Source organism: Halyomorpha halys, unplaced genomic scaffold (assembly GCF_000696795.3).
Source record: "Halyomorpha halys isolate HHAL.00 unplaced genomic scaffold, Hhal_1.1 Scaffold338.1, whole genome shotgun sequence".
NCBI classification, from domain to species: Eukaryota; Metazoa; Arthropoda; class Insecta; order Hemiptera; family Pentatomidae; genus Halyomorpha; species Halyomorpha halys.
In genome coordinates, this window is record NW_027110850.1 from 291829 (window position 1) to 304211 (window position 12383).

The 12383-nt window shown below is 32.5% G+C and overlaps 2 protein-coding genes across 2 annotated transcripts in view; both read right to left on the minus strand.

The window, feature by feature from the left end:
* LOC106681430 (putative ankyrin repeat protein RF_0381) overlaps positions 1-4370 on the minus strand; it is a 7450-nt gene extending 3080 nt beyond the window's left edge. The window contains exons 1-2 of the mRNA XM_014421749.2: positions 4276-4370; positions 1070-1525 (exon numbers count right to left, since the gene is read on the minus strand). Coding sequence (XP_014277235.1) covers positions 1070-1516 — 447 coding nt within the window. The 5' untranslated portion in view covers positions 1517-1525; positions 4276-4370. The remainder of the gene's footprint in view (positions 1-1069; positions 1526-4275) is intronic.
* A 7269-nt stretch (positions 4371-11639) lies between these two features.
* On the minus strand, positions 11640-12269 carry LOC106681427 (26S proteasome non-ATPase regulatory subunit 10-like). The gene has a single exon (XM_014421747.1). The coding sequence runs from the start codon at positions 12267-12269 to the stop codon at positions 11640-11642; it is 630 nt and encodes a 209-aa protein (XP_014277233.1).
* Positions 12270-12383: the final 114 nt, after the last annotated feature.

Consider the following 12383-nt stretch of genomic DNA (forward strand, 5'->3'; position numbering starts at 1 on the left):
TATTAATAAACTAAAATATTCATATTCCTTTGCATTATATAACTTTAAATTTTTAATTCCTTAGTTATGTTATTTTACTTACTTATTCAATTATGTATACATACATTTTATTTTCCACTTCTATCATCACTTTATTTTTTTTAAATTTCATTCTGTACAATTATTTACTATACGTCATTCTGTATATATTTTATTTTTTTATATTAATTGGTTGTTATCTTGTTCTTAGCCCTGTTAAAGGCTGGAAATTCTGGCCGAAGTTCTTCCAAGTTATTTGTATTATATTCTGATCGCACCCCCAACCATCTCCTCATATATATTACCCATGGTCAACTATTGTATAATTTCAATTTTTGCATAGATAAAAGGCAATTTCATTTCAATATTATCTTTACTTTAACATTATTTTGCCTCTTAACTGCCACTTTCCTCACAATCCTGTTGGTCTCATCCCGCCTTTAACTCATTTTTGCATTTACTTCCATTCAGTAAGGTAGGTGCCCTATTCTGTTCATTCTTTTTCGTGACTTTTATTTTTATTTCCCTTATCTTTCTGTCAATTAGTATTTACAACATTTTTATATTTCTTTTTTATCTATTTTTATTTGCTATTATTTCCGTTTTCACTAATTGGCTAATACCTTTTTATAATTCTTGTTAATTTATACTTTTTACTGTAAATCTTAATTTTAGTTGTTTGTATTTTTTTTTTTTAGCCATGATGAAGCCCTGGAACACATGGGCGAAACGTTGGCACATATTAAATTGTTCTATTAATATTTGAGTTTTTTTTTACCGCATTGTATAAATGACTTTGTTTAAAAACTGCTCAGAACATTGTATGTAGAGGTAACAAAATAATATATTAAGTATTAAATATTTGATTTATAATAGAAATACCTCTGATATGGTTTTAAGCCGAAAATTAAATCAGAAAATATGGTCACAGTACTAATGTATTTTTTTAAGTAAGGAAATCATGGAAGGTCTGTTTTTCGGATGGAGTAACTATAAATTATGGTTCAAAATACAAGTTTAATATTAATATTTAAATAATTAAAAGAACTACCTCCGATAAAGTTCTAAGCTGCACGTCAGTGATACCATATTTATTGGTAAGAGCTGACATTATTCCCATAACATGTGGAGGCAGCTTCATGGCACCATCAGCAATCAGTTTTGCGAGAAGAGTCATGGCCTTTTGTATATCAGGTTGTGGAAAAACAAAGTCTTCCAATAGCCACAATCTATAGTGCCTAGAACGCAGCTTTTCGACCTGGTGGCAGATGTCGGCCAGCATTGTACAAAAAACTATATCTCCAGCCACTAGCGAGTGTAGTAATGCCAACAGGAGACACTGTGTGCTGCTCAGCTCCATCTCAGCAACATCCGCAGGTCTGTAGATATTGGCCTCTGCACCGTAGGCAGCACCAGACCACATCTTGCTAAAGGGAATACCTCGGCACAAGGAGGTGAATCTTTTCAACGACTGCGGGGAATTCTCATTAGTAGCCATCTCTTTAAACTGGAAAATAAAATTTAACATAATTATTATGTATTTATAAAAATATAAGAAACACAATAAATACAGTTTATTATAAAGCTGAGGCCATTGCACCTAAGCAACCTGGAATCTGCAGTGGCGCTGGTTTAATTCCAGCTTCAACTCGTTCACTTTTAACTTTTCACAGTCAACTCGTTCACTTTTATTTTGACATGGCTCCACAGAATGAAAACTCGACCTTCCCAATCTGGTTAAAATAGATATTTACTCCAGATACCAGAAATCATCATGTAACGAGTAAACCGATAAATAAAGTTATCAAGTCCATTTTTATTTTTAAACCTTTGATAAATATAAAGCAGAGGAAATTGGCTAGCAAGTAAATGACTGTAAGCCAAAAATTCACCCTAACGACATGGTCAGCAAGGATAACAGATCATTTCTGAAAATAGACAGTTTTAAATACCTCAGATCCACAATAACATCAATAAGTGATCAACGGACTGAGATGGACCAGCATATAACAAGCGCAAACAGAGCCTTCTCTCTGTCAAGAATATTGAAATCCTGAAAAATCTCTTAACAATTTGAAGCAAAGGGTGTACAATACCATGATAAAGCCAGCTCTGATATATGGCTGTGAGATCTGAATTACAGGAGTGATCAGGTATCAGATCTTTAACACATGGAAGAGAAGAACTAACAGTGAACTGCTTGCAGTAACTGGTCAGTCAATACCTCATGATATGAAGGTAAGGAAGTTAAGGTAAGCAGGACATGTGGCTGGAAGCAATGCATCAGGACACCTCTATACTACAATGAATGCCAGCATTGTTGGAAAGAGACCACTTGGGAGGCCAAAAACCAGATGGATGGACAGAATAGACCAATATGCGAAAGAGCTGCATGCAGCAAACTGGAAAGCAGTAAACCTAGACAGGCAGGCATGGAGAAGACAGTTTCAAATGGCCAAAGGTCTACAAGCTCTGTAGAGCCAACCGTAAAAAAAAAAAAATGCATATGAATAATTTTATGACACCTATCCTTTGAATATCTTTACTCTAATCAATTAGCAAGCAACAAATTGAATATGAATTTGGATAAAGCTTTTCTCCACCGAATGTACCTGTGAAATATCCAGTAAAAAATATAAAATAAAGAACTAAAAATGTTAATCTATGTATGTAAGTATGTATATATATACATATATATATATATATATATATATAGACGGATAAAACAACTCTACTAATATGTCTACAAAATGTTCTAAATAAAGGAAGAAATAGCAGAAGAGTTTAGAAATTAAAGGAAAAGGGTTATGAACAGTTAAAAACATAATATGGCAAGCTTTCAAAATTAAAATATAAAAATAATAAAAGCTTACAATTAGTAACATAGATACAAAAGAAAAACAACAATCATTGGATTTAATAAGGATAACTAATTAACTGTAATAAAATAATAAATAAATCAAACAAGAAATCAAAAAATATCTAATTGTATAAGTAAATAAATGAGAAACATAATGTGAGACAGTTTTTAAAATTTGAAACTTTTAGTTTTAATCTAAAAATAAAAAAAAATTTACAGGATCACGATATAGAAAAACTGAGATAATGGTTTAGTTAATCAATTTCATTTGAATCATATTATTAAACAATATGTGTTCTAACAATTATCTTATTCCTATTGGTAAGCAAATTGAAATATGTTTTGAGCAATAGTTGTGATAAACAAGTTTTTCATTAGTTATAAAAACTGTTTCATCTTTGGTTTTGGATGAATCTAAGATTTAAACTTAGAACTAAATAATTCACTTACTTTTGGAATTTTATAAATAATATATGTTACCACTTGTAAGGAAAGTAAGCAACAAACTAAACTTTAAGAGAAATGAAATGTATAAAATAGACACAAAAGAGAAGTGGAATTTCTGGATATGAAAAAATTCATACCTATTGTTATTTGTTATAAGTTAATTGTTAAAGGTAGCATTCATTGTACAATAAACTATTAAATGCATTACTAATTAAATGAACTTTCTATTGTGATCTAAAATTTTGTCTTCGTTGTTGTATATTAATTTATTATTTATTTTTTAAAACTGAAACGGTCTAAATATATTCATTTATCATCAAACATACAAACTAAATCTATGCTAATTGTATCAAAGTACTATTTATATTCATAAGAAATTTTGATCAGTGGTTTAAACAAGGTGCATACACAAACCATACATTTGCATAAAATTCCGGTTCTTCGTCATAAGGCAATACAAATATTTATTAACCAGGAAAAAAAAATAAAACAAAATAATTAATTAAGCTTTTTTGAGGGCTATTGAAAAATAAACAAGAGGCATAAGAAAAGTATTAAGAATAAAAATGATAACACAGAAAAAACATAAAAAATGAAGCAAAACATTTTTAGAACATAATATAGAGAAAATCATGATGTTATACTTAGTACTTGTGACCATAAAAAACTACAGCAGAATGATTTGATTGGGTACTTCTTAAAATCATAAGAACCTAATGCACAATAAAATATTTCACAAACTCATTAAAAATTTATATTTAATTTCTGTTATTACAAGAGTATTAAAGGTTTGATAGTGTAGAATATTAAAAAAAAAAAAGAACAATAAATAAAAACTCGTTTTTAACAATTCAAAAAGAATGTTCTTATGTAAAATATTGTAATTTATATATTTAATTTGTAATTAATATATTGATATAAAACAGGAGGAAAAAACTAGAGCAACTTACTTTATAAACAGTTAATAAATCAACACTAAATATATTAGGAAAATAATCTTCAATTTCTATTCTAGGAAAATATCCAACCTCGAAACACCAGTTGATCTGTAACAGTTCAAATGGTAACCTTTTTAACGGTCCCGCGGCCATAGTCAGTGTTGCCATTATTGGTGTTGCTTACTCACAAATTATTTTTGAAGACTAAAATGATTCCGTTGTTTTCAGTTGTGTGAAAAATAATTCATAAGAAGTATTCATGATGTTTTGTTAAATATAAAATGTTTTACTATGGTAAATGTTATAAGTATAGGATTGTGAGCAGCCCTATTTAAAGTCATGTTAGGGTTTAAATGTTACATGCATAAGAGCTCCTAGCGGATTTTCTGGGCAACTTGTTGTATAACCTTTCCTTCCAAAACTTTATGTAATTGTTTACTTCTAAGTTTTGATTAAAGTAATTATTATAACATGCCTGAATTGAGTGAAAATATGGCCTCTCAGTGCCTTGTTGGTCTTCTAAATTGTGAGGAAGAGGATCAAGATGAGCTAATTTACAACTGCCATTACACTATTATTATTGTCATCCATTGCTTTATTAGTTATAACAACATTTAAAACAATTCTACACAAATTACGAGCAAGTAATATGTATAATATTACAATGTTTGTTACTACAACAAACAAAATGAGCTCAGCTGGTCTGTTGCGTGACGGCAATCTCCATTTAACAGGCCTAGTAACTGACTCTCAACCATGCTATATGTTATATCCTTTTAACATGGTAAAAGAAGGAAATATTTCTCCATTTACCATGAGTTTTTCCATTTAACACGCTTTAACATGTTAAACTGAAGATCATGAATACCCCTATAGTACAGTGTGAAATATGTTACCTGTCATAATTTGATCTTAAATTAGAATATTATATGGTCCAACTGAGATTTCTTGCTTCAATCGTTACCTAGACAAATAATGCCTTCATAAATAATAAGGTGTATAAAAAAAAAAAAAAAATGACCGTTTATCAACCAAGTATTTGTATTATTATTTCTTTAATATAAAATAAAATTATACTCAAAGTATAGTCCATTGTTATCTACCGTCATTAGCCATCTGCCAACCAACTGCTCGGTCTCACGCTGATACCATTCTTTGGGATGGCTGTCAAAAAAACTCTTGGAAAGCAACTTCACCTTCCGCAAAATTATCAATTTTTTCCCTTGAAGGAAATGAACCATACAAGTAGTAATCCGATAGTACGAGCTCTGGACTGTATGGTGGATGAGGTAGTAGTTCTAACTCATGAAGTTCTTTAAACTTTTCTCTGGTTCGACGGGAAATGTGGAGACGAGCATTAAGTTGTTGGAATAAAACTCCTTTTCGGTTGATAAAAGCAGGATAATGCTCTAACATCTTCGCGTTCAATCTTTCCAGTTGTTCACAGTATAGTTCAGAATTCATAGAGCACTCACCAAGAACAAATTCGTGATGATTGACACCTTCAGAATTAAAAAAAAAACGCAAAGCATAATTTTGTTTCAAATAACCCTCTTGCAGTAACGGGAATAGTAGTTTGACCGCAATCTATTTCATCAGTAATATCTACTCAGATTTTGTCAGTAAACCCACTTTTCATCACAGGTGATAATCTTTCGGTAAAATCTTATACCAGAAGGGTATTTTCACAAATTTCTAACCTCTTAGCTGATTGCTGAGGAGTAAGTTCGTGAGGGACCTGTCTACTGCCCTTTTCACCTTCTCCATGGAGAGATCACCGGACTCCCTGACAAGTTCACGAGTACTTGTGGACGGATTTGACTCAACAGCTTCCTGCAGAACCTCATCAATATCCATTAATGGTCACCTGGAGCTCTTTTTCCTTTTCAACGTCGTATCTCCACTGCTAAATTTTTCAAATCAACGCCGCGCAGTACGCTTGTTATGCACACCTTCCCCTTCATATTTAATAATTTCACGAGTTTCTTCAGTGGCTGTGACATTTTTTTTTAGTAATGCCTTAAAATTGCAGGAATTTCATAGGACACCGTCATGTTTCTTCTTTGTAACAAATAACTAAACTGAGGCTTTGAAAAATTCGAATGGGATTAAACAAGCTTAGAGAATGCTCTAAAGGGGTTATTTAGTATTCGTAAGTATTAAATACGATTAAAATATTTACAGTCCTTTAAAATCTTGAATTGGATAAATGATATATTTTTTTTATATGCACTCCATCATATTTGTGCAATGTTAAATAAATAAAAAAAAACTGCTTAAGTTAATTAACAAGATTTGAAACAATGTATTTACACCAAATCGATTATTATTATTATGGCACTACTGTCCTACAAGAAACCAGGCCTCTTCCACAACTGTCAACCTGTCTCATATTTCTACATTCAAAAGCTTCAAATCCTCTTCCACGTCGTCCAGCTATCTGATATGGGGACGTCCTCTTATCTGTTTTCCAACTCATTAGCCACAAAGTATCTTTTTAGGTATCCTTTGATTGAGTATCCCCTTGTAGCGCAAATGCTACCTGTTAGTGTATACCGCAAGTACTACAGCCGCCGAAACCACTATAGTCCTCTTTCCCTACCTTCTCTGGAGTTCTCCACCTCAACACTCTCAACGTTTCCAAACCATCTTATTTTTGCTCTTTTGATTAAAGCCACAATTTTGGGATCCCTGAACATATCCATCAGCTCCTCATTACTTCTTCTTCTTCTGCAAATTCCATTCTCCGAGACTCGTCCTCGTATTCTTCTCAATACCTTTCTCTCCCAGGAGTTGAGCATCTGTTCCCCTTTTCTTGTCAAGAGTCATGTTTCTCCCCCATAGATCACTACTAGCCTTCCAAAGGTTTTGTAAATGGCCACTTTCATTCTTTTAACGAGAGCACTAATCTTCAATATTTTTTTCAGTGAGAAATAATATCTATTTCCTTTTTCTTTCTGAACAGGCCAATCGAGCTGCAAGAGAAGCAGTCGCGCTCTCGGGCCAGAGTAAAGCAATTTTAACTCCATCAAAAATAAGCAAATCCCTCGAAAAAGAAATTAGAGATAGATAGTAATCTTTGTGGAACGAAAGCCCAAGGAATAAACTAAAAATTATTAAAAGGCCCTTAGAAATTTAAGGAATAAATTAAATTAATTCCTCTATCTTTGGAATATTACCTCCGGGGAGGGATTCTCAAACTCACTTCTGTACATTGGCCAGTGTAGATGTAAATTATAACATGTTCTCGTTTTCAGTTTTATTCTTGAAAAATTTTAACGTTGTTTTGTTTTTGGTGGTATTGAATGATTTTTGTGTTCTATGTTTTAATTTACAATACCTTTGTACTCCTATTCAATTTTCTATATTTTCATTCCTTCACTATATTATATTTATATAGTTTAACTCATACATATCTAATCAGAAAGCAGCCACCGCCAAAATGTCAATACTGCAACAGTGTACTTACTATCAGTCACATATTTGAGGAATGTTATTTCTATTCCGCGAACTTGAGTATTATATTTTATAATTAGAAAATTATTATAGCTATTATCATTATCATATTTCTGTATCATTCTCTTATTATTTTTGTCATATCTTTATGACTACTTCCTGTGTACGCGACGTATTTGAAATAAAAATATAGCCGTCAAACGACTGGCCACATCCTCCCCACTCCTCCACGCTTCAGCTTTATTATCGCTTTCGCTTTGAACAGAAATTGTCCTGATTTGTTCTTTGCTCATTTATTATCATTTAATATCATTATTATTATTTTTATTTATATTTATTCTTTCTAGGCGTTTATTTAATCTCTACTTTTTTTCCCGTTTTGTTTTTGTTTTATGTACGTCTTCTGTACTTTTTTAACTATATATTTTACGTATTTTTTTTTAAATTTGCCAATGTTACTTATTTTTTATTCTTATCATTGTTTATTCAAGTTTATGTAGTTATTGTAGTAATATTCTCAGTTTTTTTTGTATCTTTTTAGCCCTGACGAAGCCCTGCTAAGTTGGGCGAAACGTCGAAGATTAAAATAGTAAACTATTTCTTCTTTTTTTTTTTACCGCAACCCTGACCATCTTCTTATATTTATATATATAAGTTATGATGAGCCAGAACTTGTAGATTAAAAAAAAGGAAAATAGGGGCACGAAATGCGACACGCAAGCTCAACTAAGATACTGATTTATTCCACTCTCTAATCCTATATATATACATTCTGGCTTGTTGATATGAGGAGTTTAGGTATTAAGAGTCATAATACCTATACCCTGATTATAACTTATATATATATATATCAGTTGGTGTATACATTTAATATTTTCTTAATTTCCTAATATCACCTTTTATATGTTTTTGCTTTCAAATGTAACGTATTTACTAACCGTTGAATTCCTCCCTCCCTTACCTTGTTGATAAATTGCATCATCCTCTACCTCTACCTCATTCCCTTAAAGGGGCCTCTACATGTTGGCCAAGCCATGTGGATGGGTGGCTTGGCTTGATTGGCCTAGGCTCGTTGCCGACCCATCGAGAGTCGGTTTTTTGGACACAGATCAAAGGGGTTCGTGAGAGCGCTCGTGTAGCATCTCCACCATTGTTCTTTGTCTAGTTGCAACTGAGAGCTGTTAGGGGGTTAAAGGTGTTTGCTGGTACTTTATATAATAAGTTTTATATTTAATGTTATTCATTTATATTTAATTGCCTTTCATTTTCTTTTTTTGTAATAAAAATAATACAATCCAAGTGCCATGCTTGCCTCTCTGAATAACACTGACATGGTCTGTTCTTTGTTTACCAAGCATTTGTACAAGCCTCCGATTAGTGGCGAGCGGCAAACATGTGGATCCACGTTTAGCTTTCCTTCATTCAGAAAGGTAGGTGTCCTATTTTGTTCATTACTTTCCTTTATTTATTTCTTATTTCCCCTATTTTCCGTCTTTCCTGTATTTTTATATTTCTTTTTTATCTACTTTTGTAGTTATTATTTTCATTCTTATTAGTTGTTAATTCTTGTTTATTTATACTTTTCACAGTAAATTTTATTTTTATTTACTTTGTTCATTTTTATATACATTTTCACTTATTTAAAGTCATTTTTAGCCATATCTTAGTATTACTTTTATTTATTGTTATATACTTTCTTATTTTGTTACATTATTTTAGTTGTTTGTATATTTTGTAGCCTTGATAAATTGCTGCAAAGTGGGAGGAAACTTTGGCTCACTAACTAAGTTTATTGGAAGATCGTTGATTGACCATGTGTTATATATAATTGGAAGATGGTCTGGGTGTGGTCAAAAGAACTCAAATTGTAACAAAATTATTTATTATGAGTGAACGTTTCGCTCTATTTTGGGCTTTATCAGGGTTAAAAAAGATACAAACAACTAAAATTAAGTAACAAGTGGCCAAGTTTGATTTAAAATATGTGAAAATTTATATAAAAATGAACAAAGTATATTAAAAAAAAAATAAAAATAAGATGTACAGTTAAAAGTGTAAATAAACAAGAATTACAAAGAGGTATAAAGGCAACTAATTAAAACTGAAATAATAAAAAAAAGAAATTAGACATTAAAAGGTGTAAAAAGGGAAATAAGAAACAAAGAAAATAATGAACAAAATAGTGCCCCCACCTCACTGAATTAAGGTAAGCAAACATGAAACTGAAGGCGGATGAGAATACAAACACAAAGAGGACTAGGGGGGATTAGCGGTTAACTATGTTAATTTATTACATCTGAAAGCATAAAGATATAAAATAATGTTAAAGTAAAGATAACATTAGTAAGTTTATAAATTATTAAATATAGGAAGATATCAAATGATGTACATAATAAGGGGGATAATTATTTTTAAAATACATATATATAATTACCTGTATAAAATACCTTTAATAAGGTACATACGCTTGTGTAGTATCTCTACCATTGTTCTTTGTTTAGTTGCAACTGAGACAGTTCTAACAGTTCTCTAAACAAAGAACAGTGGTGGAGATGCTACACGAGTGCTCTCAGATGTGTGTTAGACATGTGTCCAAAAAACCGACTCTCGACGGATCGACAACGAGCTTGGGGCAATTTGGACCAACCAAGCCAAGCCACCCATCCGCATGCCTGAGTTTACCACGGCTTGGCCAACATGTAGAACCGCCTTAATGACTGTTTTTTAGAAGGTAGAAGGTGTTGTTTGTTGTCACTTGTTGAAAATAATAAATTTAAACATAAAAATGGTTAACAAGTTTGCCTTTTATGGCGTACATCCTCCATGTTTGCCTGCTATGGTGTACGTCCTCCATGTTGGTCTCTCTGAAAAACACTAGCATGCTGATAATACTCTTGGGTGGTTCCTTTGTTTACCGAGCATTTGTACAAATCTCTGATTTGCTGGGAGTGACCAACATGTAGATCTATCATTAGATAGCACTATTATACATTTATTAAGACATTGTGTGTCTCGGTAATTAAATTAACAAGGTACTAATTATAATTCTAAAACAATTTCAGTTTTTATTGATTATACTTTACAATTTCTATGAATTTTTATCATCTACAACCTACATTGTTTATATTTACGTTTCCTTTCATATCGCCTATCTTTTAAAGTACGGCGGATCTACATGTTTGAGGAAACCATGAATCATGGGGAAATCATGGTGTTATACTTTACACTTGTGACCCATAGAAATCTAAATCTGAATGATTTGATTGGGTTCTTCTTAAAATCATTAAATCTTATTCACAATAAACTAATACCTATAAAATATTCCACAAACTCATTATTACAAATGTATATTTAATTTCTCTTATTACAAGAATATAAAGCATTGGTAGTGTAGAATGTTAAAAAAAAAATAGAACAATAAATAACAACTCGTTTTTAACAATTAAAAAAGAATGTACCTATGTTACATATTGATGGTGCTGAAAGGTGTAAGGCTGTCCACTGTTTCTTACATGTCATATCTGCCTCTACCCCTTCCCCCCCTCCCCCCCCCGGATTCGAGCAGAGTCATTGCCAGTCCTTCTGCTGCATAATGTAAGGTAGTCCATTGTTTCTCATCTGGTGCCCTAAAGCTTACCAAACCATAAAAGAGCTTTTTCACTACATCAGTGTGCCCATTCTGTGCTGCCAAAGATATTGGAGTTCTTTTACTCTGCTTATATTCATCTGATGCCCCAGCCTCAAGGAGTACTTTTACCACTGTAGCGTGTCCTTCCTGTGCTGCATAATGTAAGGCAGTGTTCTGGCAATAATGAGTCCACTTCTGGCTACACAATGAATTATCCCATCACCGTTACTGTCTCTGAAATAAAGGTCAGCTCCACTCTCCACAAGTAGCTGCAGGACAGCTGGTTTATCATTCATGGCTGCGACAAATGCTGGTGTTTTACACCTTTGTTATCCTGGTCATCAATCCTGGCTCCAGCACTAAGCAAAGCTGTCACTAGCCCAACACAGCCTCCTTCAGCTGCATAATGAAGTGGGGTCCGACCTTCTTCGTCTTTGATCTTGGGATTGGCTCCGTTATACAATAAGAATGTTACAATGTTTTCCTTTGATTTTGCACATGCAACCATCAATGCAGAAGTGCCTCTATCATTGAGTGAGTTTACAGCAGCTCCATGCTGAACCAGAGCCTTCACAAGCTCAAGAGATCCTTCAGCTGATGCAAGATGCAATGCTGTTTTACCCCTTTTAGTTTTTAAGTTTACATCAACCCCTTTTTGGATGAGCATTCTTACAACATGTGATGGTGTCAGACCATTTTTATTGTTTTCTGGGAGTTTTTTATATTTAATTTCATCAAGCGTTTCAGCATTCAAACGAGCAAGTGAATGCAGTATTGTTTCACTTGACTTAAAAGCTACTTTACTTTTCAAAAATGATTTTAATATTTCAGGATTACGAGTTTCTAAAATAATCTCAATTAGACTCTTTCCTGAAGCTGGTACAATATTACTGTCTGCTCCTTTCTCCAGCAGTATTTTCATACCAAGGATATTACCAGCTTGGATTGCTTCAAATAGGAACCACTGGATTAGATATTTAAAAATAATTCCAGGAGGAAGAGTATCAAGGAAAGGGTGCAGATGACAAATTGATAA

What these genes read in the sequence shown, in the direction of transcription:
- LOC106681427 (XM_014421747.1), bottom strand. Translation starts at nt 12,269, where the DNA reads ATGAAAATACTGCTGGAGAAAGGAGCAGACAGTAATATTGTACCAGCT.